Source organism: Miniopterus schreibersii (assembly GCF_964146895.1).
Source record: "Miniopterus schreibersii genome assembly, chromosome: 4".
NCBI classification, from domain to species: Eukaryota; Metazoa; Chordata; class Mammalia; order Chiroptera; family Miniopteridae; genus Miniopterus; species Miniopterus schreibersii.
In genome coordinates this window covers 52,648,386-52,675,775 of record NC_138105.1, presented here as the reverse complement: position 1 = coordinate 52,675,775, position 27,390 = coordinate 52,648,386, and the positions used below count along the sequence as shown (strand labels likewise).

The 27,390-nt window shown below is 37.2% G+C and overlaps 1 protein-coding gene across 2 annotated transcripts; it reads left to right on the top strand.

Annotated features, from left to right (window-relative positions):
• On the top strand, nucleotides 1-25,223 carry TMEM144 (transmembrane protein 144; the record flags this gene model as incomplete). Of its 2 annotated transcripts, none has more annotated exons than XM_081134732.1 (11): nucleotides 1-109; nucleotides 2,210-2,332; nucleotides 4,501-4,600; nucleotides 6,394-6,474; nucleotides 10,546-10,627; nucleotides 12,665-12,741; nucleotides 14,789-14,907; nucleotides 17,750-17,869; nucleotides 19,057-19,154; nucleotides 20,469-20,522; nucleotides 25,121-25,223. In XM_081134732.1, the coding sequence occupies 11 exons, from the start codon at nucleotides 1-3 to the stop codon at nucleotides 25,202-25,204; spliced, it is 1,047 nt and encodes a 348-aa protein (XP_080990858.1). In that variant the 3' UTR covers nucleotides 25,205-25,223. The 2 variants fall into 2 exon arrangements, with proteins under 2 accessions (XP_080990858.1, XP_080990859.1); XM_081134733.1 differs by having other exon boundaries at nucleotides 10,546-10,636; nucleotides 12,671-12,741.
• Nucleotides 25,224-27,390: the final 2,167 nt, after the last annotated feature.

The window sequence follows — 27,390 nt, the reverse complement described above, 5'->3', positions numbered from 1 at the left end:
ATGAGCAACAATGGAACAGACCTAACCCTTGGTTTCATCTCATCCTCTCTAGCCATCCTTTTGTTTGGCTCAAACTATGTACCACTTAAAAAATATGATACTGGTGATGGTAATTATTTTTCCTTCATTGTTAACCTTAAATTATTTTCAAATACAAAGTTCCCCATTTGGGTCTTTTGAAAAGATGGCTACAAAAGTAAATTTTCTTGAATCTGGTGTCAAATTAATAGAGCTTAAGAGAACTCATTTGATAATGCAAGCCAGTTTATCTGAGAGTCAGTCGGTATAACACAGCCTTAAGATTGTATTCAATGGTAAAGTTAGGATGGATACTTTCAGGAAAGCTTTTTAGCCATATCTGTTATATTTACAAAAGAAGGAAGTTAGTCCATTATACTAATAACACTTGTTTTGAAAACACAAATTTCCAAAACAATTGATAGAGAACAATTTGAGCATAACACGAATTTTGTGTTTGCTTACGTGCAGATTTGACTGACAAAACATTGGGTGAATACAGAAAACTGAATCCAGATGGATAGAGATGCACAGTAATACACAAAATGCACTCACCCTCCCCCCCCACCATCCACCCGTTCCTGCAGCACCACAGCCACGCCCATCTGGCGTTAGAACACTTCATCCACCAACTTCCCACTAACTTACGAGCTGCAACACTTTCAATGCCCACTTTTATAAGCAAACTTCAGATCTTTTTCAAGTTAAAAGGCCCTATTTATTGTAGCATTTGTGAATATCTTAACCACTTAACCAGTGTAAAACTGTACTGTCATATTTATTAGGTTTCTGTCTTTTTTTCTAACCTCTTGTTGATGTTTTTGTGTTGGACCCTAGCCCCAGTTTTCCCATTAGCTCTGTGGTTTTTATTGCATGATTTTGCATAATGCAGTGATTTTTAGGATTGTAACTATAGTTCACACTACAGTAGAACTGACTGTAATGTGAATTTTAGGGAAGACACAATAGTTGTCTTTATCTACCTGCCCTTTATATTAAAGCCAGGAGAAGGAATTGGAGATGTTATGGTGAATGCATGTTAAGAAGCAGATGTGTTATCTCCCCAATTCCTTATGTCTTGATACAACGTAGACCATAAAATTACAAATCATTTTCCTCCAGAGCCTTTCTTTTCCTTGGGAGTTAAGACAGGAATGGAAACTACTAAAAGAGGAACAAAATGCAGACTAAGGGGTAGAGGACCTAGCTTTTAGGTGTTTCCCAACTGTGTGATCCTGGGCAAGTCCCATCAGCTCTTTTGTTCTCAGTTTCTCACTTATAAAATGAAGAACTTGTAAAATGATGTTCCCTTTCATCTTTATGATCCTACTTTTTTTTTTTGTCTTAGAGGTTAACAGCTATTTTTTTCTTTCCTCTACAGAAATAGGCAAAAATCTTCCAAAGTTAGAGTCAGAAGTGCTCCACTGAATTATCACTGCCTTAGTATTTCTTCCAATGTTGACTTTTTCTTTATCCGTTTAATCCCTCCACCCTTGATGGTGCAGAAGCCTCAGAAAGGTACAGATTTACCTCATATCACTATGTGATGTTCAGATAACTGGCAAATGGCAACCAGAGCATAGAAAGGAGAGTAGCCCTGACCTAGAAGGCTAATTCTTGGGTTTGTGATGTCTGGCTCATCATAGGCATTGAACTCTAACTGTACAAGGTCTACATGTGACCATAAATGACTTTATTTTAATCCCAAAGGTGACATAAATGATCCCCAAAGGTTTAAATCACTGCTGTGCTGTTGTGAAGTTCTTAATGCCGTGTTTTTGGTGATGGACAGCACTAGGTGTGGCATCTGAATAAAAACAGAGATTCAACTCTTGCCAGTACTCTTTGGTAGAAAATATTTTATTTGTCTAATAGATGCAAAAAGGTGTTATGCAGAAATGCACAGCTTAGTAAGCTTTAGAGTCAAACCACCTAGGTTTAAATTCTAGTTCTACAAACTTCTAGCTGTTTGTACAAGTTGCTTCATTTCAGATTAATTTTCTCTGTCTTCGAACTAAGGTTAATTATTATGGACAGTAATTGTAAGCATTATATTAAATGTGCAAAGTTCCTGGCATATAGGCGTTCAGTAAATTGTGGCCATTCCTATAATAATACCTCATTGATATTCCTAAGCATTAATTTACTCAAATCAGTTTGAACCACTGACACCAATTTCTTTTATTTCCAGGAATGTTCCTCCAGTGGGTACTTTGCACTGCCATATGGTTGGTTGCCTTGGTGGCCAATCTGATATTACATTGCCCTAAGTTTTGGCCTTTTGCAATGGTTGGGGGTTGCATTTGGGCAACAGGTAAAGTATGATATAATTTATCATTTAATACTTTAATCAATTTATACTATGCTCAGAATAACTGGTTCATAATAGAAGGAAATAGCACAAATAGTAAGTCTGACTAATTCTTAGTCATAGATACTAGAAATTGACAATAAAGTTTCTTTCATTCAGATTCTCTATAAATATTTTTGGTGTACTTCATGAATCCTCTTAATGATTTCTTTCTTAGTCCCTGAAAGAAAATTATAGCAAAAATATTACAATTGTTCTCTATCTGTTCAAGCATAACTCATATATGAGTTTAAGTGCTCTGGCCTTTCTGTGTCTAGCATGTTTACCAGAAAATATTTATTAAATAGTAGTCTCTACCAATATCATTTTTAGGACTTGTATTTTAAATTGGACGAGCACAGATACATTATCATTTCAAAAGCACTGGCAGAAGAAAATAAATAGAAGCAAACAAAAGCTTCCCTCTGTTGCCTTATCAATACCTGAAATTCTTTAACTAGAATTTATGCCTTCACTTGGCCAATCAACAATGTATAAGTACAGCCCTGGAGAGCTTTCTTCTTTTTAGCAAGGAAAATTTCAAGTATCAAGGGTCTTTAGAGGTAATTTTATTAAAAGTAAATAAATTTTAAAATGTTAAAAATTTATTGGGTGCTCAGTTTGAATATCTGCATAATAAGTGATTTGATGGAGTTCATGAGTTGGAAGACAAAAGAGTTAACTTTTAAATTTCCTCTAGAATTTAAATTATTATCTCTCACACCTTAGTGTGATTATGTTTATCAGGTATAATTGGGGCAGGGGAACAGAGAAAACATCCATTCATCCTGCAGATCTTTTTTCTTTTTTTTTTTTTTAATATATCTTTATTGATTTCAGAGAGAGGAAAGGAGGGGGAGAGAGAGAGGTAGAAACATCAATGATGAGAGAATCATTGATTGGCTGCCTACCCTGCAACCCGGGCATGTGCCCTGACTGGGAATCGAACCCCAATCTCCTGGATCCTAGGTCAATGCTCAACCGCTGAGCCACGCCTGGCTGGGCCATCCTGCAGATCTTGATATCCACCCCATAGTATTTATATTCACCCAGCTGGGAGTCCATAGGGGAAGGGTCTAACTTTAGATGTGTTGAAGATGTGGATGCTATAGGTCATAGTAACTGATTTGATGTGGATAGTAGGCAAAACGGAAGAGTCTATGATGACGTAGGGATTTTATTGTTGGTGATTAAGAGGGTGGTGGTATCAGTGACAAGAATGAGGATAATAGGGAAAAAACATGTTTGAAAGAGAAAATAATGAGTTCAACTTGGTACCACTTGAGTTTGAAGTCCCTGAAGTTTCCACAGTAGGGAACATCTGGTTGGAGATCTCTTATTGACAGTTTGAAGCATAAAACCGGGCACAAGATCGAAGCTAGATCTATATGGCTGGGAGTATGTCTCCCTAGTTGATAGCTAAAATCACAAAATTAGCCAAGTACCCAAAGTAGAATATGGCAAGAGAAGGAATGTGTTTTAGGGAAAATATTTAGTAGGTACCTAAATCTGGAGAGAAAGAGCTAAAGAGAAGAACAGGAGGAAATCAGGAAATGAGGGCATCTTGAAAATCAAGAGAGGAAAGCTATTAAGAAAAGATTGCTAGTCTGAAGCCAGACTGCTGAAGGGCTAAGAACTATTAAAAAACATCATGGTGTTGGCCCTGTGTGACCCTCAAGAGGACAAAGCAATGAATGCAGGAATACAGAACATAAGTCAGTGAGGATGGGAGAGCAAAGTCTGGGGTCATAGTAGGCCAAAGACTTCTACCAGTTGTTGGCTTTAGTTCAAGTCTAAGAGGATGGTCACTACTAAGTTAATTGATGATGGTTACTGCAAAAAGTCAGGGAACAGAGACCTGCGTTAAGGTTGAAGAGTATTGGTGCAGTTACACAGAGTTACTCTGCATTTTTTTGTATGATTTTTCTCTAAGCATAGTTCTTTTAGCAATCATAATCATGAGTATAATGCCAAAAATATGGTTATTTTATTTTAAAAATGAGGAATTGTGCTATACTAAATTTGTCCAAATCCCGTAAGTTTTTATTGAAGTTAAAATAAAAGTTAATCAATTTATAAATGTATTTTTTGCATTGAAAATAATACCTTTCTTCTGTATGTTACATCTACAGGGAATATTGCTGTTGTTCCAATTATGAAAACCATTGGTTTAGGTCTTGGACTCTTAATCTGGGGATCATTTAATACGTTAACTGGTTGGGCAAGCTCAAGGTAACACAAAGCTATTTCAAGTAAGATTCTCTGAGCTCATAATATATGTAAGGCTACAGCTAAGGATTGGTCTACCTGAGAGGAATAGCATACGGTTCTTATCCTTTTAGAACTTACTGCTAAAATACATGCATAAAATATGCTGCCTTTAATTATTATTTACCCTAAGTTCTAAAGAAGTTATCTAGATATTTGATCAAGATATTGTAAAGAATTATCTCTAGGGGAAAAAATGTAGGGAGAGAGAAATGGAATTGATATTTATCTTCCCTTTCTATTGTGTGACAGTTTGTTGGGCATGTTGTATGCACCATTCATTCTTAGCTAATTTTTACAAATATATGAGGGAAGCACTATCTTATAAGAGAGCTGATACACAAAGAGGTTGAGTAACTTGCTGAAGGTCACAGAGCTAATAAGCCAGATTCAAGCCCAGATCTTCCCGTTGTAAAGCATATATTCTTCCCTCTAGAGTCTGTCCAGGGACAGCAAACCAGGGTCCAGCTTCCCAGACGTTTTTGTAAAGAAAGTGTTACTGGAACACAGCCAAACTGGTCCATTTAAGTGTTGTCTGTGGCTGCCATTAGGCTACAATGACAGAGTTGAGTAGTCGCAAGACATCGTCTGGCCCACAAAGCCTGAAATATTTACTCTCTGCTCCTTTCAAGAAGAGTTTGCCAGCACCAGTTCTAGGGCTAGGCTACCCCATATAGTTGCCACATGTAGCCATTTATATTTAAATTTACAACGGTACTGTGGTTACCGAAGGGAAGGGGTTAGGAGGTAGTAAAGGGTAAAGAGAGTTAAATATATGGTGACAGAAGAAGATTTGACTTTGGGTGGTAAACACGATGCAATATACAGATGATGCGTCACAGATGCCACCCCCAAAATTTAAAAAATAAGTAAAAAAATAAAAAGCCAAAAAATATACATTTAAATTAATTCAAATTTGGTCAAATTAAACATTCAGTTCCTCAGCTGTACTAGCCACATTGCAAGTGCTCAACGGCCATACCGGCCTAGAAAGCATGCTGTGGTGCACCGCGGCTGTGGAGCAGCCCCAAGCACAGACAGGCCCAGTGGCCTGCACTGCCCTGCTCTGGGTCAGCACTGAGATTAACGTTCAAGCAGAGCTTGGGAAAATGAATAAAAGGGAGGCTATTACTCTTACCTTGCTTTCTGATTTTGTCATCCCACTTAAGCACTGCAGTTTCAACAATAACAGACTAACCTCCGAAGCCTTCTCTCCTGTCCTTTTCCCGTTGCCCACCCTGCTTTTCACATGTACGATTTTCCCTTTTTCTTCTTGCCTCTTTTTCTCTCGCTCCTGGTCGTTTCACAGTGATGGCTGGTAACGGTCACCACAGTGTCAAGGCGTGAAACTAAAAGGAGTTTAAGGTGATGGCGAGGAGTGGGAGTCTGTAACCAAGCGTTATTTACGAGTCCATGTCAAATACTATACAAGATTGCAGCCAACCAATTAGCGTTCAGTTACCCACTTCGCCTATGTTTTGTCTTCCTTCTGCCTTAGTCTTAGTAAGAAAGGGACACTCACAGGTCCTTTTACGTATACTAATGCACTTAATCTTCCCGAGAAACCATAAGGTAGGTATAATTACCCCCATTTAAATTGGGAAACTGAGGCACGGCGAAGATAACTTACCCTGGCCACCGTAAGTGAGGAACCTGTGGTTTGAACCCGGGACGCTGGCCCTGAGCCCCTGCCCTCAGCGCGGTCATGAACACATTTTCAACAGCAGCGGTTTCCATGTCACCTTCTCACCTGCCAGGTTCGGCTGGTTTGGGATGGACGCAGAAGAAGTCGCCAAACCACTGCTAAATTCCTTTGGAGCTGGACTCTCAGCAGTAAGGTACACCACTGTTTCTAATGACTCAGCTGCTCTTCTAAACATTTAGAGTATTTGTTAAAGATCCGGATGCGCTTCCATTGTTTTAAACCTGCATTTCATAAATTGGCATGATCTTCCTCGCGTTCTTCATTTGCGCTGACAGACTTGGCTTGAGAAGACTGACAGTGCCAAGAGCTCTGGGGCCAGGAGTCAAGCTTTAGCTCTCCAAAGACCCTGAGTTTCCGAGACCCTGGGAAACTCAGTTAGCTCCTTTTAAGCTCACTCTCATTTTCTATAATATTTAGAAAATTATAACACATGGATTAAAAATTAGAATTAAAGAGCATATTAAAGTGTTTTGCAAACTCAGAAATGCCATGGAAGCTAAATATGCTGGATTCCTGAGGCCCGAGAAATAGCCATTGATTCTCTTACTCACTTACTCTGTACCCCCCAGTTTCCACGTCCCTGTCACTTCACTCGACTCTTCTTAACCCAGTTAGATAACCAACTCTATCACCTATGCAAACACACACCCATTTAAATATTTTTAGATGTATCTGTGTCTAGTTGCATACTCTGTATGAATGAGGGTGAAAATGACTTTGAACCTCTATATGGCAGTGTTCAGTCAATAAAACTCAAACAGAAATTAGGTCACCTTAAAGTCAGTCCCCTTTCCTCTCTCGGCTCCATCTATATTCCCTGTCAGTGCTTCACATAACGGATAGCGCTGCCTGGGAAGATTTTCATACTTTTTTATTCTTCAGGGAAAGAAAACTGTATTTCCCCTCCTCCAGCAATGATAGCTCTTTGCCAGCCACACTCAGGAACAATCTCTTTGTCATTGAAATGTTGCTTTAGAGAGTGGTTCCAGGCCAATTGGAGAAGAAATAACATAGATTATTCTGAAATAGCAGATTCCTGACATTTTTTGGTTAGAGGCAATTTTATGTATTTTGTACAATTCATACAGCATTCTAGCTTTGAATAGCTCTCTCAGAAACAATTTCTTTACACCCGAATGTTGTAAAGTTAGCATGCTTTAGTTTTCACCTAATGGTAACTTAAGGCCAATTTAGCCAGTCTATCAGGCATTGTTTTTCTCCATATTTATCTTTCTATAGAAAGTGTACATTCTCCAAAATTACAAATTATTCATGTTCTACCACCTCTACCTGTACGACCTTGGCCAAATCACTTATTTTCTCGAAGCTTTGGTTTCTTCCTCTGGGGATAGATTTAGGATAATAATTGCACCAGCCTCATAAGATATTTTGAGGATTAAATGAAATAAAATATGTTAGGTGCTTTATATAGTGCTAGACACATTGCTATTGCTCTATATGTTGGGTAATTTTTATCATAATAGTCCTTATTTTTATTAATAACTATGTCATGTTCATTTACTGTTTCCCTTTGGACATGTGTTGTCCAAGTCTACGGTAAGGTAATCAGTGCACTCAGGGACCCATGCAGCTTGGTTTGGAGCTTGGTCTCTGAAGGGAAATGCAATGATCCCTTTCTGTGGTGCATCCTGGCTCCCATCTATGCTTCTTTACTGAGAAGAATTTCTAGAACCTCTCATTTCATTGTTTTAACTCAGATAAATCAGTTTGTTCTGAAGGACATTTTTAAAATAAGCTTGGAGTTTCATGGTCAGTATAAGGAAACTTGGAATATGGCTACATTGGTTTAGGATGTTGCTTTTCTTTTTAAAATTGAAATTATTGCTCCTGTCTGTACAGTCCAGTTTTTAAAGGATTGGGTAGATTATTTCTAGCCTTGTATTTTCCCAATATGATACCTAAGGTAAGTATCAGTCAGTCTCTGCACCCAAAACCACTTTAGGTACTTTAAACAGCAGGGGATATAACACAGGGGATTGTTTACAAGAGTGTTATAAGGCCCAGTGGAGTGAGGGGAGGAAGCGGTGCAGCCTGGAAGCCCCGGAGCCCACACTGTGGCCAGCACTGCTGAGCAGTTGCCTCTGCCCTGGGTGACAGCTGCTGCTGAAATTTTTGGAGCCATCACCAAAGCAAAATTGTGTCTCCTACCTTTTAATCTCATGCCTATGCCTCCCGTTGGCAAATCCTAGCCGCCAATATAGTTTGAGAAAATGTAGTTTTGAGTCTTCTAAGCATTATATTCAGGAGAGAATAGATAAGGGTGGAAGTGGAGCTGACATGAAGAAACAATGTCCAGGACACTCTCTTAAACATGCCTTAATAAAGATCTATGAGTCGGAGTTCATAAAAAGGCAGATTTTCTTTTCAATTAAAAAAGAAATGCTCTGGATTATTCCAGGGTCTACTCTTTATTCTTTTCTCACTTAACTGTTCTTCTCAGGAGAATTGTGTTGTGAGGAAACCCAAATCTTTGTTTCTAGCAATTACTTTTATTCAGAGCCACAGTCCTTAACATCTAACTACAGACCAGGCTTCACATCTCTACATAGATGCCTCCCAAGCTTCTCCTACTCAGTCTGAAGTAAAATAATTCATGTCTGGGGATCCTGCTAATTCAGAAACATGGTCAGCACTCTACAAATACTAGACTGCTAGTTCCTTTCTCTTTGCTGTCAACATTTTCCAACCAGAATTACTTTTCTTATTTTACCCTTCCCTCCAAACTGGTTCCTCTTCCTGCATTCCTTCTTTTCATAAAAGGTATTAGTCACAACCCTTCAAAATCAAAACCTCAGTCACCATTTTTATTTTATTTTATACACCACCTTACATCTAATGTTATAAAAAGTCTGATAAGAGAGTGCCTAGTGTATTCAGCTAAGTGAGAAACATAAGCCAGAGCAGATAGTTGTGAAAGATTGGGAATGGAGGAGATTTTGGAGCAGGGAAGGTCAGAGAAAGAAGTCCATGTGGGGAATTGTGTTGAGATGGGTTGGGTGGAACACAATGCAGAGAGCAATAAAAATCGAAAAGTTAAGTTTCCAATGGAAGGGATTATAGAGTCATTCAAGTTTTTAAAGCAAGTAGAAGAGTGAGCTAAGGAAACTAAGAAATATTTAATTTTTATATGAAAGATAGCACATCATATGCACTGTTTAACACTTAGCTAGTTATACTATTTTAGCCACATATGTACTTTGAAAACTTATATTGTTGTAACTTTTGAACCATGCAAACATATTAAAAAGGAATGTCAAAAGTATATCAAAGTTGTGAGTTTTCTTACATTGATTTAATATTTTAACACAATTGCATGGTTCAAAAGTCAAGAGTGAGTCATTCTTTACAAAGATATTGGACATGAAGAGACAGTGCATTATGGAATGTTAAAGGGAGAAAAGTCATTAGGCTATGCACGTGCTTCTATCTCTTAAAATATACTCTAGAGATCTTTGCTTATCAAAGCATAAAAGACATTCTCACTTCTTTTTCGTGGCTGCATAGTATTCCAGCATTGTCTGTGAAGGTCACCTTGTCTGAGTGTGATATACCTGTATTTTAGGTCCTGGAACAATATTCACACATTGTTTGCAGGTAGTTTTTATCGCGCGCTCTACTACCAGTCAACGTAAAATGTATAGATACGTTTCCCGCATACAATGTGTTCATAAAGTCAGGAGTGGACACGTCTGTGGCTTTGGTAGATGGCCCCAGAGTCTCCTCCATGGGAGTTGCATAGTTCTATACTCCCATCAGGAGTACCTGTTTCCAACTGAGATGTTATTAAAATTTGGGTAGGTTGTTTTGTTTTTTCCCCGGTATAATAGGTAAAAAAATATTATTTCAAGGTAGTTTTTATTTGCATTATTTTACCATGTAATTCTAGGCTTAAGAAGGAATGAAAAGAAAGAGCCATTGACCAAAACAAAAAAAATAGGAGAAAGATCTGATTTAGGGGGAAGGCCTTAGAGCTTAGCTTTTAACCTGTTGTAATTAAGGACAACGAGAGACGCCAAAGAGAATAGCAGTTCTCAAGAAATGGCAGAACCACTGAAGAGGCAGTTTGGAAGTAATCATCATGTCAGTAGAACTTCACTTAAGCTGTGTTTTTTCTTAAAATTCAAGCAACTTGATATGAACCAGGGTTCATGGTAAATACCACTAATATTTATTTTCTTTACAGTACTTTCATATTTTTGTTCATCAAAAGTGAATTACCAAATAACACGTGTTTTCTGGACACCACCCCATTAATGACAGACCACGTGAGTATAGTGTGGGAGACAACTTGATGTGAAACATAAAATTAAGATAAAAGGAAAATGCATAGATTTGGAACAAAGATGAGAAGATGGTGTTTTGTGTTTTGTTTTTTTCTAGTCAGGGTTTTCAAAAATATTTGTTACACCTAGGGCTATGTAGCAATCAGTATTTCCCAAGGAAAGCTTCTCAGCAAACACAGACGTCTGTTTATTTTTATTAACAGTAGATTCCTACTAGAAGAGGTATATACAAGCCTATATTTTAGAATGATTTAAGGATTTCTACAACAGGAGAGCCCTGAATATTGTAGAGAAATATGAAAGGTAATTTAAAAAGGGGGAGGAAGGAGGTTTTAAAGGAGGCCCGGGGAGGGCAAGGGGAATAGGTCAGAGGAAGCCAATGAAAATGTAGGTCAAGTCATACAAAAGTAGGATTTGGACTTCATTTGCATCCTGTTTCTCTTTTCTGTCATATCTTGTTCTGCTCAAAGGTGAAGACAGGAACTATATTTTGACTTTGATGAACTTAAATTAATCTGGAATAGCAAATCTAGATTAAATAGGAACAATGTTTAAAAGAGACCTGACACAGCAGTGCCAAGACTATTCATGCAAAAGTGATTTCAGGGTAAACCCCCATTGCCGTGAGCCCAGACTCTAGCCCTTCCTATTTCCAGAACCTCCTCTGCCGCAGAGGGCCCGTGTGGTGCTCTCCGGCCCCCCGAGTCTGGCGGTTCACACCCGCACGGAGCGATTGCCTTCCCGGGAGGTGCCGCCTCTACTTCAGAATCAATCCTTTCTTCTCCCTTCTTTCTTCTCCCGTCAAAACTCTTATCAGCTAAGGTGACTGAAACCTCAGTTAAATCGACGCTAAAGTTAAATAAACTTAGCTTACATGTAAGAGAAAAGTGATTTATTAATCCAGAAGCATCTCTTAACCAGGGAAATGTTTTTGGGGTTGAGAGGAGGTGTCAGGTGTTCCTTGCCTACTTTAGGGATCCAGATATACCTCCTAACCAACCACCCTTCAAAGAAAAGAACAGAAAATGAAATCACAGAAGTGCAACTTGGTAACACACAGATATACATGGTAGGCTAGATTTTTCTAGGCAAAATGGAAGGATACAAGTAAACCAAGTTTAAAGGTGCATAAACAGCGCGATTGGTTAGTATGCAACCATACAGCACGAGCTCTTCAGTTATTGCCAAAGGAAAACTTGATTTAGCAATGAACTCAAATCTAGTTTCTTATCTCTTATGAAAGCAGTAGGAATATAACATCAAGAAACTCCAGCTAAGAGGCAAAGATCATTATATACAATAATAGAAATACTATGAATTTGCTCATAATTTTTCCTGATTTAGAATATTAGCCTAATCTTGAAACATGGCTGGAATTGTTCTATTAACTAATTTCAGTTAAAAAAAAAATTCTGAATAAAAATATGCCTATTGACCTAAGGCAGTCCATAGTAAAGGAGTCTTTGAGTTTTCCTTGGTTCTCATTTCTGTACAGATTATTAAAATATGTAAATGAAACACAAGCATTAATAACTTTTGTTAAATTTTTTTAATATGTCTTTATTGATTTCAGAGAGAGAGAAATAGAAACATCAATGATGAGTCATTGATCCTCTGCCTCCTGCACGCCCCCTACTGGGCATGGACCCCCCAACCCAGGCATGTGCCCTGATCGGGAATCGAACCTCAACCTCCTGGATTGTAGTTCGATGCTCAACTGCTGAGCCATCCCCGCCAGGCACTTTTGTTAATTTTGATAGGTGTATCAAAATAGCCATATGTTAAAACTGTAAAAAAATTTACACAGACAACTTACCAAGTACCAACTCACTGTGAATTAAAAGAGGGTCAGAATCAGAAGCATTTGAGAGATATCCACAGAATAACACATAGTATAAAATGTTCACATTTTAAAGTACATTTGAGAGAGAAGAGAAAAACACTGAAAATCTCTTTGTCGCCAACGTGATTATCAATTGAATGCTGTTTTTGTCTTGGTTGTGCCAATGTTTTCAATAGGTGACCAACAAAACTCAAGATCCCTGTCCTGGTTCCTCCTGGGTGGATAGGCTTTCTACAGTGCAGTCCCGCATAGTGTAAGAAGAGGTTCTGTTCTTTTCTTTTGTATTTGGTAAAAGCAAAGATTACTGGAGCTAAGTGATACTCATCTGAGTTCAAGAAGAAAATGGCAACATGAGCTCTGACTTTTTTAGCTCCATGGTGGAGAGAGTTTCTTGTCTGCCACTGAATTTTTAGATGCAGAGGTCCTTTGTCTCAGTGATTCAAGGAAATCCTAAGCCACTGCGGTATCCCTGGCCAATCAGTAGCCGACAAAAGCAATCTCATTTTGCAAGACTTTTGCACCTAAAGTAAAAGAGGTGGTATAGGCCACAGAAGACAATGACCAGCGTGCTCTCAGAAATCCCAGTTGAATTAGGCAATACACTTCCTAGTGCTGCACTCCCCGGGATGTCCACCTTCCAAGAGAAATCTCTCCACTGTTGTGTTAGACAGCCTTATAATCCCAAGATATTCTTTTTAAAAAAAATATATATATATCTTTATTGATTTCAGAGAGAGGAAAGGAGAGGGAGAGAGAGAGATAGAAACATCAATGATGAGAGAGTCATTGATTGGCTGCAGCCACAACCCGGGCATGTGCCCTGACCGGGAATCGAACCCTGATCGCCTGAATCCTAGGTCAACGCTCAACCACTGAACCACGCCTGGCTGGGCCCAAGATATTCTTTGTCAGATACAGTATTTTGTTTTTATGTAGATACTACCCCCTCCCCCAAATGACTTCATAAAGACTGAAAGAATTAGGCTCAATAGAAGCCCCTATATTTTAGGGTTTTAGGGGCTGGCAAAGAATTGTGAAACTATATAATAGTATACAGCTTGCATTTTACAACTGATGGCTGTTTTGGACTTTATGCAATGACACCTTCTTTTGCCTCAAGAATATAAAGCATTTCTTCTGTGAGCATATACAATATCCTCACAATGGGAAAGAGGTAGTGCCTGGTGCATAATAAATGCTAGATAAACATTTGAGTACATAGAACAAATGAAAGACTAGTAAACAAGCTTTTGAAGAAACAAATATGTTGCTCTTTGTGTTTCAGAATAAAACATCTCCCAAACAAAATGTTTTTGTGGGGTTTTTTCCACAAAGCATCTCTTTTGTTAAGGAAATATTTGTTCAGAAGAATATTTTTAGTTGCCTCACAATTAGCCAGACCTGGTTTATTAGCCTGGTCTGTGTTGGGGGCCCTCCTCCTGGACTGTGAAGTCCAGCCTTCACCACCACGTAGGATTTCCTGCGTGAATAGAGCTCATTGCTGAGTTGGCTCTGTGAGTTTCTACAATTTTATATTCCTTAAAGCTCTATGAAAATAGACATTAAGAATTTGTTTTTAAGTTTGAAAAGGAACAGTTTTTTCCTAACACTCTTTCCTGTTTCATGCCATATTCCTTTTGTATTAAGTTAAAGGGACTGTTAAAAAATACTAATCACCTTCCCCGAAAATCATTGGAAACGCTTGCTTCATGCAGGTATCAAGTCTGAGGAGTCAGCATGACTCCAGTGCTTAACATGAAACATTTCCTTCCTACAAAGGGTGATGTTTTACCTTAACCATCTAGATCATTTTATTAAATCATCACTGCCTGTTGACCATGCCGTAGTCAGTAAGACACAGGCAAATCAGTGGATCCCCATAGTTGTTTTGAACAAACCTGTGTTTCAAAAAAAAAGCCTATGGCATAGTGCCAGGCCACAAATACTTCATAATTTCATTAGAGAGCCACATTTATTTACGGAGACTGTATAATGTGATAGCAATATTCCCAACTATGTAATGACAGTTTATAATGATAATCGGTATATACCTCTTGTAAGTCATGTATTTCCAGAATTAGACAGTGGAGGACCTAAGCTGCACTCTTAGTCCCGACGGCTTGGACACTGCAGGGTCCTTTGACTTCCTCCCAGTCCTAGAGCTTGAGATAGATGGGTGACTTCTACATGCCTGCTTGTGATTTACATTTTGAAGCATGCCTTCGTTATGATTCCATTTGTGTGTTAGTCAGAAATATTTCTTTCAACCAAGATTAATAGTGACTTATTTGTTTCTTAAGGGGCTGCAGTCTTGCAGTGATATCTGGAATACTCTATGGATCCACATTTGTGCCAATCATTTACATCAAGGACCACAGCAAAAGAAATGATAGTATATATGCAGGGGCAAGCCAGTATGGTAAGAGTGAAAAGTTACTTTGTTGATAAACTGAATGCCTGTTTTTCTATTTAAGAAAGGTAAAGGGATTAAGAAAAAAAAACACAAAAAACTCATAGACACAGACAACAATATGGTGGTTACCAGAGGGGAAAGGGGAGTGGGGGAGGTGAAGGAAGGTAAAGGGGGTTAAACAGTGATGCAAGGAGACTTGACTTACAGTAGTGAACACAAGACAATATTGAGATGCTGTGTTATAGAACTGTACACCTGAAACCTACATAATTTTTTAACCAGTGTCACCCCAATTAATTCAATTAAATAATGTGATCATAGTATATGGTGGACATAGATTTGATCTTACTTTTTATTGAAGTGGTGAATTAGAAAGGCACTGAAGACTAACAGTAATAAAGGACTGTTCGTGTATTTTCATGCGATCTTTAACATACAAATATAACCAACTTTATCAGCATTCACTTCAGCTCCTTGGATCTTAACACATGGCTTCCAGCTTTACACTAAGATTTGGAGATTATTTTGTGGGAAAATGTGTATTCTTCTGCTCTTTAAAAAAAAAGCTAAAGTTCAGGACATAGTACTTTAAAATCAAGTAAAGGTTAAAGTATAAGCTTCCTAAAGGGCGAAGTAGAGCCTATTTAGTCAGAAAATATTACTTTTTAAACACAGGGTGGTACATTGAAAGGCCCAACATAATGCTCCCTTATAATCTGTTTCTAGTGATAGAATTAATTTCTTAGGTGGAAATTCAACACGATGTTCGATAGCCTTGTAGAGATTCAAAAGGGGATGAAGAAGTGTCTACTTCAGAGGTCCTACAATTATGTTGAAACATGGTTTACACCCATGACATGATAAAAGAATGAGACCATGGATAATAAAGTTCTAAATTGGATGGTACAGAAAATTAATGTGATCTATGCTCAGGTAAGGGAGAAGTTTAGGGGGCCAAAGTCATGGGAGAAAGATCGATGGAAAGGCTGGGATTTTAACTCAACTTTAAATAGTAGCTAGGCTTTGACTAGATACCATAGCTGCTCTCTTCCTTTTTATATTCCGCTCCATGAACAGTTTTCAAACCTGTTATTAACGTCTCTCTTTTCTTTTAGATTTTATACAAATATTTCTCATATTTTTATTCTTTTCATTTTTTAAAAGATAAAAACTAATAAAAATAGAATAACACATGGGATAAATTAAAAGAGAAAGAAAAACAAGAGTGAAAAAATAAAATGAATCCAGAAATGAGTCTAAAAAATGTACCACACTCGTACACTTGATAGAAATGAACCATAAATCTGGCTCTAAGATGTCTTATAGCCACAAGAGAAATCAGATCAGTCCCACAATTTATCGAACACAAGATAAAAACAACTAATTATTTAGGAGTACAGTTGTCCTAATAAACAATGTCCTTGACAATTTCTGTACACAAATAGTACAATCAGTTCTTGGGAATCTTTCTTACGACAACTCAAATATAGCCTGAAAGAAACACAGTTTATGTAAAAATTCTAGAGGGGCATAATTTTTTATTTCATTTATTTAACAAACACAGGAGTAGTACATGCTCTCTTAGGCACTGTTCTAAGCACGTTACAATAATAATTCATGTGTAACCACATTACTGGTCGAACTCCATTATAACAACATTATTGGTTGAACACCATTATGATTATTGTTTTATAATAAAAAAAATTAAGACAGGAAGAGATTAGATAATCTGCCCAAGTCTCAAAGTTAGCAAGTCGTGGGTTCAGGATTACCCCTCAGCTGGTCTGTGCTTTTCATTGTGTTACGCTGCCTTTTGTGGCATTGCACGGATGGGGGTGTTGTTCTTATATGATCCAGAAGTAGGACTTAATATTTCTGAAGAATAAATGCTTTGATCTTCCAACTTCCCTCCCAAAATATAGCCATTTATCTTAGAATTTTAGTTGAGAGAATCATTGAGTCCAACGTGGCCTTCCCAGCTGGAACCTGTAGTGTACCCATCTTTATGGCCAAAGTACCATCTGCCTAAACAGTCAGTAGAGTGGGGGTTTCTCAGACCTTGGGTCACCATCCTGTGTTAAATCCCTCTTGTAATTAGGTATAGCAAGCAATTGAATAAATGTCTCTTTGGGGTAACTTCCTAAATATTTTTCTATATAGATGTCATATCTACAACAGAGATACTGGTCTCCAGATTGATCAATAGACAATATAAAATTAGTGGTCCCCCCAACTTTTTATACCCCTCCCACTACAGCCTACTGGAAATTTGCTACAATTGCTGTTAACCATTAGAGAAATTAGGTCTGATTACCTATTCTTTTTTTTAAATATGTTTTTATAGATTTCGGAGAGAGGAAGGAAGAGGGAGAGAGAGAGAGAAATATCAGTGATGAGAGAGTCATTGACCGGCTGCCTCCTGCACGCCCCCAACTGGGGATGGAACCCGCAACCCAGGCATGTGCCCTGACCGGGAATCAAACCGCGATCTTCTGGATCCAAGGCCGGTACTCAACCGCTGAGCCTCGCCTGGCCGGACTGATTACCTATTCTTAAAAAGGAGATATTAACATTGTATTCAAATGGTGCTGCTTATTCCTTGTTTAGTTTTCCAAGATGATCATAAAAACAAGCCTTTTGATTATAATAACTAATTTACTACTTCATATTTTTTGGCTTTTAATATGTTAATTACAATTCTATATAGCGAGCATGCAGAAAACGAGGGTGATAAAATATAATTAATGGTTCCTTTATGTTTAAGGCTAATTTCAGTGAGTTTGTTTTAGAACTCTATATTTGAAATGACTAAAATGATACACTTGAGAGTCTTATAATCTGTTTTCAGATTTGGACTATGCTTTTGCACATGCCAGTGGCATTTTTCTTACAAGTACCATCTACTTTCTGGCTTACTGTATAGCCATGAAAAATAATCCTAAGCTATATCCTGAAGCAGTCTTGCCAGGTAAGAACATTTACTATAGAAAATCTTCTTACTCTATAAAACTATCATTCTCTACTCATTTAATTTAATCATCTCCTGGAAATCAAGCCATCCTGTGTGTGTGTGTGTGTGTGTGCGCGCGTGTGTATTTTCATTCCCTTAATTGCTTTCGCCAAGTTCACCACCAACTATGAAGGATTTAAAAACCATGAAACCGAATATAAAATGTTAGTCATTATTACAGAACTTCAAACTTGAACAATAAATCTAAGATCATTTCCTACGCCAAGACATCTTATGTATTGACCATCAGACTTTATCATTTCTTTTTTATTATCTAAGGATTCCTATTAAAAGTCAGAGTCCTGTGATTTTGTGTGTGTTTTTTTTAAGTATCAACAAATAGGAATCTGTAGCCACTTGGGAAAGCAAAAAGTTTTTTCTGAAATGTAGGTAGAAATTATTTTAGAGCTCAAAAAGTCATATGATAAATGCACATACTTTTGGACTTAATCGATTAGGCATTGATGGTAAATTTTATACGTGTGTCTGTGTGTATACATATATGTATATGTATATATAAAATTTCTCATTTTTGGTTTTGCTACAATTCAATTTGGAATAAAAGTCCACAAGTAAAATTTTTATAGTACAAAATAAAGCATATGTCAGGGACTCATTTTTGAGAGCCTGATTGACTTAAGCCAACATGTGCAACTCTACCACTATAACATTATAGAAAATGGTAGAATATTTATTGAAGGCTTAGTTAAAGTATCATGAAATTTTTAGCTGGTATTTTCATATAAATTCTAGGAGGTGTTTTTTTTCCTTAGCTACAAGCATCATTCTGAATTTCACATATTTTTATGCCCATGGTTTAGAGTAAATGGTGTTTGCAGAGCATGTTCTGATCTAGTGTCTTCCCTAGGCCCCGCTCCACTACCCAGTCTTTACTCAGTTACTACTTTGGGTACTTTATTTAAAGTCGATAAAGTGAAAGGATTGATAATGATACCCACAGCAGTCAAGAGCAATCGGTTGGTTTCCAAAACAATCATTTAGCATACTCAAAAATCCACATTGGCCAATAATGTTGACAGGAATGCCTTGATATATGTAGTTTAATGTTCCTGCTACATCTAGAGTGTGAATTTTTCAGGAGGGGAGCGTGGCTTGTACATGTGAGATGTTTGTGTGTGTTTCAGGATTTCTGTCGGGGATACTTTGGGCAATGGGCACCTGCTGTTGGTTCATCGCTAACCACTCTCTCAGTGCTGTGGTCAGTTTTCCGATAATCACTGCTGTGAGTACCTGAAGTGTTTCTCCAAATTTTTGTTTTTCAAATGTAAATCTAATTTCTCTGAAGCATTCTTAGTGAATCACTGAAGATTGCTATGGAATTTGATTTTTTAAGAGGACAATTAGTATAATAGATTTATGTAGATAAACTGATACCCTCTAATCTCATGTCCCCCATAGCTAATGGAACATTGCTAGCTTCATTTTAGCAGGTTTGTTAATCTTTGATATCCTTGAAAGTGTTTGTTGGGTCATTTTACCTACTGTCTTTTTGGATACATTATAACTTGCTATTTATAACAACATTCATCTTTATATAACAGTTTATAAATATAGAAATGCTTTTTTGTATATTATCATGCTTGAATCACATGACAACCTTGTGAGACAAAGTATTTCCTACTCCTCTTTATATGAAACTTCAGTATTTTTAAAGAAGGCTTTCAGAATGTGCTTTAGAAAGCAAAGCATTGTCTCTGGATAATGCCATCCACGGTGGCATACATAATACAATTTGTCTCATCTGACGTTTTTTAGGTGCTAATTATGTAGCACATAGTTAGGTAACAAAAAAACAAAATACTTCCTTTGGCATAGACCAGACAAGTATTAATAGGATTGTCCCCATTTTGAAGATGAGAATATTGAGGCAATTGCTACGAGTATTGTGGGAGTGAGAAAGCAAGTAGAAATCTCAAGGCTTCTAAGTACAGTTTCCAGTACACAGTGTTACTTTTTGCCATCAGTAGAGAGTCAATTCAGAGTTTGTTTCAGGTTCATTATGGTAAGAGGACTGACATATATACACACAGGAATTAATTGCTTTCATGTTGGGCTACACTAGATATTTGAGTCTGCTGACCAGTTGTTCACCTGCATGCCCTGCTTTTAAATCATCATCATAAACAAAATTTGCCTGAAACATTTTATCAGCACATCTGTGCAAACCTAGAAAACTGATTTTTAAAAAACATATTTTCTAGGCTAAAACACATTGCATTAAAGTTAGAAACATCCTTAAATTTTAATATAAAGCCTGGGTTTCAAACAGTATGTTTTTGACATTTCTATATTGTTCATAAAATAAACAACTAAATCCAAAAACACAAAAAGTTCTTCATTTTTTACCTAATGTTACTTAGTTTAGCTTAATGTTGAGTTAGGTTTGAGATTATTTCCCTGACAATATTGTTATATTGCTTTTACAATAGAAAGTTATTTGATTAAAGTGTCAGGTCAGCTGTCCAATTTATTATATTTATATAGAGTACAGTGACAGAAAAATAACTGATTTAATTAAAGCTCTTCTTTGTTTAAGGGTCCAGGATTTGTAGCTGCAATGTGGGGTGTCTTCATGTTTAAAGAAATACAGGTATGTACAAGAAAGGACAGAGTTTTAAAACAGGTGTAGATCCATGTACAAAGGGTATTTAATACTACATTTGTGTTATTTTCTGAAAACTGCATGTAACTACTAAACCCAGTGCAGAAAACACATGAATCAAGTTGACAGGTCAGATGTTCAAAATGTGTTTTCACCCCTAACTAGGGAAAAAATAAATAAATAAATATGATAATTATTATAAAACGTGTTTCCACCCCAATCCCTAGTGGAAAAATGCTCTCGTTGACTTTATATTTCCATAAGAGGTTTGGTTAGATAATCCAATAAAATGTGATAAAGGGAAATTTTATTTTGTATAAAATATGGTAGATTAACAAATAAAAGATTTTTTTAGCCCAAAGATTAAAATATCCCTGAGGCAAATGGAATTTGGGAATAGGTATTGCTGTGGGCTCGCCGGCCTCCCAAAGGTCTCCCTATCAAAACAGCAACTTTCCTGGAAAACAGTGCGGCGACAGGTGACCCCTGCCACCCCCTCGCGAGGCATCAGAGGCATGGCAGTTTCTGTCTCAGTGTGCCGCTGGGGTAGCAAGGAATTCCCGGTTCTAGGATCTGATGTTGCTCATCTCTGGGAACCATGACGTGAACTGTGTCCCTGGCTGATCCTTAAAACGAGTATTCGATTTTAGATTTAAGAAATCATTTCATTCATTTGAAATGAAATGTTTTGATTTAGAAAGCCATAATTTGATAATACGAGTAAGATTCTGAGATGAAATAAACATGTTTAGAAGATATTTGGACCATGATCTTAATTTTTTTTAAATACACAGGACAACTTAAAACATTTGTAGACTCATAAGTTACTTCTAGGCACATGTTTCTCATTTATTTTAGTTAGGGTTGCTTTCCACAAAAATAATTCTATGACCGTAACACTCTGTAAATCGCTTTGCAAATATTTCATCTGCCTCACAAAGGATGATGATTTCCATGTAAGATTATTATTCAGTACAACATGCTGAAGCCTTAGCAAATCACAAGTTAGTGACCAGAGCTTGTTTGCAGTTAAGGTAGAAAGAAGCACAAACTAAGAATAGATTTATTCTAAGCTTTTGAAAATTATTTGGCTCACTACTACAGTAATAATGATATGACACTGAATTAAAAATCTTTTTTTCCTACATAAGAACTCCCTTGAGAGAATCTCTCACCATGAAGCCTAGTGTTAATTCCTCAGAGTCCTCTAAAAAGATACTAAAAGACATTCAAAGAGGGTTTTTAAAAAATATCAGCTGGAAGTCTTCTGATCCAATAAGATCAGTTAGTAAAGTGCTGAAATATAGCATAAATATAAAATCAGTATGCCACTGATATATAAATATAAAATCAGTGGCACCAATGTGCCACTAATTATCAATTAAAAAGTAGAAATAAATGCTATTAATACCTACAAAGATTATAAAAATATACAAAAATAATGAACAAGAAGTATGCTAAATTTATAAAATCTTTTCCTTTTACTACAAAAGGACATAAAAGAAAATCAGAACAAATGGGGAGACTCACCATATTCCTGATAGAACAGCTCACTATGGTTACTAGTCGATTCTCTCCAGTTACATTCATTGAGATTCCTATAAAATCCCAACGGAATTCTTTCTGGAATTTGAGAGTAAGTGTTAAAATTTAGCCAAGTGTGTATATAAAAATAGAGTGAGGGCCAAGCTGAAAGCAAGGAGTTTTGTTGACCTTCTTAGAGTTAAAAAACCTTACAAATCAGCCTACAAACAAAGTTTAAAGGGCATCCAGTGATACTTATTCAATGCAGATGCCTAACTGCCTCTTGACAGTGAAGTCAAAGGAAAGTTTTAAACACTTTACATGCCCATGAGTATAAGGAAAAGTTATCAACAAAACACTGCACCCCAAATCCTACCAGAATTTTTTTTAATTATTTTTCTTAGAAACAACACAAAACCCTAGAGTAAAACAAAAGCAAAACATTCATCTTTATGACTTTTAGGTTCTATCAATATGTCTTAAGGCGGTCCTTGAAGACACACACTTAAAAGCCTATATATAATCTACAGCACTAAGGACTTAAGAGACCCAAACACTTTTTGTGTGAAAGAACGTAATGATTTTATTTAGTTTTAATGCCATCAGTGCTCCAGTTGGAGGCTGCACAATTCTGATGTTCTTTTATATCTGATGTCTGTTCCTTTGGGGGAAAGTTTGTTTTAGAATTTTATATTTAGCTATTTTAAGCTAGATAGATATTCACTATGTTTTTAGCAACACAGTTTTTTAGCCAGTATGTCTACAGTAATACCAATGCAGGGGATTGTTACCAAAACAATTTATAGGTCAGTAGCTCCCCCAGATAAAGAATGAGATGATTTTTTATCTTAATAGCTGTTTCAAAAAGTCCAAATTAAAAATGTTTTGCTTTGGGGAGAATGTTAGTGTGATCTTTCTAAGAGCTAACATTTACCTTTGACCAAGGAGAACTATCACCCAAATATAATCAGTTTTTTTCTCTCTCTAGGAGACTAGGCAGTTTAGACAGATTCTTAACCTTAAAGGGGAAAAATATTTTATTCCCTAAGAACATTATCCTTCTGTCTACACAGACAATAAAATAGAGAGCTTACCAAAATATTCATATAATTAGGTTGTAAAATGCTGACAATTGGACAACTGAGCCCCATATATTGTTTTTTTTCTTATTTAAGTAATCACATTGTCTAATTTAAAGTACATTTAGCAATCACCTGAGTGTATTCCTTCTTTGAACAAATATTTATTCAGTGCCTATTCTGCACCAGAACTGGTTACTGTCTTTAAAACTAAGAAAAAGATGTCAGGGAACCTTAATGCAGGATGAGAGAGAGAGAGAGAGAGAGAGAGAGAGAGAGAGAGAGAGAGAGAGAGAGAAAGAGAGAGAGTGTGTGTGTGTGTGCGCGCGCGCTGATCTGTGCTTGGCAAGGCTTTGGGCTCTGTCTTGCACCTGTAGTACTTGTATTACAGTGACTTCTGAGAGTGTTGATGATCACAGTAAATCAGACAATACAGCTGGCTCCAACCCAGTTTACAAAGACCGCTCCTGGTCATCAGACAAATTAATTCACTGTCACCCAATATTCTATTAAGCTGAAAAAGGGAACATGCACTGTATTGTTTGGGGCTATGCATTAATTGGCAATACTATTGATAAGACCTAATAGTATTATATGATTTGACTGTCAGGAGATCTCAGTGTAATTTTAGACCATAGATCTAAAATTAGAGAGGCGCTAATCCGGTTTTACTTTGTGATGTTCAAACCTTCCCTTAGAGTATTGAGGGCTATATTTAAAGAGGGATATAGACAACCTGGCGATCAATCATTCAAAGGGAAACAGCCAGAACAGTGAGGGAGCTTGAAACAATTCCATATGAGAAAATGGTAAAAGGAGCTAAAATACTGACTAGGAAATAAGATGCTTCAGGGATATTAGACAGTTATTTTTCAGTGTTTGAGGGGTTTTCTTGTGGGAAAGAGATTAAAATCAATCTATCTGTATCCTTAGAGATAGAACTTGCAGGAAATAAAATATTTCTAGTTAACACAGGAAGGTATTTCTTTGTTAATCTAAACATGGACTGTCTACATTGGAAGGTGATTCTCAGTGTTTCCCATCTTTGCGGCCACAAATAGCTGGACAAGCCAAACTTAGTCTCTCTTTCTTCCTCACCTTTTAGATTGATCTCTGTCTACTTATCTGACAGAGGGCTGTAGTTGCCTTCTTTTGGTCTTCTTTTTGGCCTCCTTCCATCCATCTGGCCCCCTCCAGTCTGTTCACCATTGTAAAAAAGTGTAGGCTTTATCAAATGCAAATCCCATCTTTCACCACATCTAGTTGTGTCCATCCCTTTAATGTCTTTCCATTGCTTCAAGAAATAAAACTCAAAAGCTTACCATGACCTATTAGATCCCTGTATGCTCGGGCCCACAGCCTTCTGACCTTACCTTTCTCTACCTAACTCGCGTTGCTCTGTTACACTGACCTTTCAGCCCTTGGCAAGTACCATGCTTTCTCTTACAACAGAGTTTTGCACATAACATTCTTTCTACCTGGAATTCCTACCTGCTGCCCTCTTTCCCAACCCCATCCATTGACTCTTACAGTTAGAAGCTCAACTTCCCACCCTCCAAACCACCTTGTTAAGATTCTTTTACAACACACTCAGGAACGACCATGGTTACCTGCTTATTCACACCCCTCTCACTTCGTAACATCCTTTCCTGTGATTATTTTATCAGTTCCTGTCTCCCATGTTATATGTTTGTCTGAATAAGGGCATGTTTTGCCCTTGTACTTTATTTATTTATTGCATATTTTAACCCCAGCACATGTGATGCACAGTAGGAGCCCACCATATTTACTGAACAGGTGAATTAGTAAAGATCTTGTGGGTTTTCAAGGGAATCTGAATGACCACTTAGAGAAATAGCAAAAAAGCATATGGGTGGCTAAGGAAGATGGTTAGTAAGGTCCCTAGTAATCTTGAGAGCCTGTGCTTTTCCTAATGTTTGATTCATGTGTTCTTAATTACAGTTATTATTTTTTATTATTCAGGGTCAACAAAACTACCTATTAATGATACTTGCATTTTGCATCATCTTGACTGGAGCTCTATGCACGGCTTTTTCTAAAATCTAACAACCACACGACCAGCAGGTGGCAGCAGTGGTCAAGAGAACGCCTCTACCGGACACTAGACAGCTTATGCTGAGAACAGCATTTTCATGTAGCAAATGGATCCCAACTCATCTCGGAGTCAGTAAATGATTTGTTTCACAAATGTGAGAATGAAGGAAAACTGATTTTCAGTCAAGTATAAAAATGAAAAATTCTTCTTATGAACTATTTATGAAGGTGGGACTTTGGGGAGGGGGGGTCACTAAAATGTCTACATTGTTACAGCATTATGTCTAAGGGTGCTCCTTTTACCACAATATGTCCTTAGTGTTGCATAATCTAGAAAACAGTGTGGAGATCGTATACAAAGAATTTTGTGTATGTCCAAATTTCCAGTATATTATACTCGTTAATGAGGAGAGGCAGACCTGGGCCCTTTACTACAAAAAGTAAATGTCAGAGTTGGTAGCTGAATGTTAAAAAGGCCATTTCATTATTTTTAGCCGAAATTTATTTTTACTTCAAATTACTATTGCCCAGTTCTACATTACCCACCCATCTTACTTAGCTCAAAATGCTTTTCATTACTCCAGATGAAATATATCTTCAGAGAACAGAAATTTCCCATCATTAAGTATGTGTATGATACCTACACATAATATACAAGCACATATAAATACATAAATATATGAATGTACTATTCCAAATTTGAGGGTAATTCTAGAGTTGCTGAAGTGAGGTTCTAGCTTATCAGAGTTTAAAGAGACCAAACACTCTTTTGGACACACACACACACACACGTGTGTGTGTATATATATATACATATGCATACATACATATATATATATGTGTGTGTGTGTGTGTGTGTGTGTGTATATATATATATTTTTTCTGAAATATACTTTTCTAAAACCTTTTCTTCTGGTTTTCACTGGTGGTGTCCATTAGGCAACAGGAAATCAGAGACATACTGGTCTTATTTCTCTAAGAAAACTGAAATGGAAATGTTAGTACAATGTTCATCACAATGGTCCCCAAACTCTCAAAATAATCCAACCCTTTGTGAAGCGTAAGTCTCACCCATCCCTCCTTGCAGTGCGTCCCTCTGCTCTGCGGAAGAGACGGAAGAGCATTCTGCTTCCGTGCATGAACCTGGGGCTCACCTGTCTGGGTTGAAGTCCCCCCTCTGCTTCATTGTACTGTATGCACTCGGCTAAGTGTCTGAGCCCCTGTATCAGACTCCCCATCTGTAAGCTGGGGATGATGCTAGTGTCCATCCCACACGGTGGCTGTGATGTTCAAATTAACGAAAATCTATAAAGTATGTTCATTGGCATCTGGCACTTGGCAAATATTTTATAATTCTTAGCTCTTAGTATGTGTTGTTTGATAAAGAAAAACATGTATGTAGATTGAAGAATATTTTTTTAAGATTGACTGCCCTCACCACCACCCCATCCAAACAACTACTTACCATTCCTCTGTATGAGTGTAATTTAAAAATGATATTGGAGTCCCCCTTTAATTGTCAAATTGCTAATACAAATATTTAATTGTAACATCTTACAAAAGCTCATTTTAATTTTAACCTAAAATGTTATTAATTATGTTGATCACTGAATAAATTGATATGATACAAGGGCGTTTTAAATTTAATTATATTTTAAAATTTGTATCAATAGGATTTAATTATTTAGTTGAGATTGCCAAATTATATCCAAAATTCTAAATGTGAAGTAAAGCGACTGCAGAAGAATAATGAAGAAAAAAAATCTAATTACCGTTGTACAGATTCTGCTACCACACAATGCATACGGCGGTAATAAGAGTAATGTGGGAAAAGCAAGCTTTCTCAGGATGGTTACCAAATAAGCAACTTACTATACATAGTTTTCCTAAACAGGCAATTGCCAAATCTCTCCTTTCTGCTCGCCTGAGGCAGTCGATGCCTCTCTCTCTGGAAGGTTCTCGGTCTTCTTTCTTCTTGTTTAATGTGGTCAGGTTCTCGGCTGCCTTCACTGCTCCGGGCTTGGCTTTCTGTCTCCGGGCTCAGCCGGCAACGCCTCGGGAGGGAGCAGCAGCCCGGCCAGGCCCGCGTCCCGACGACGGGGATTTTCCACCAGAACAGAATCTCTCATTCCTCACGAGTTTTAAGAAATTAGTCGTATAGCATTTTCCTTGAGCCATTATATCTCCTTTTATTTTTG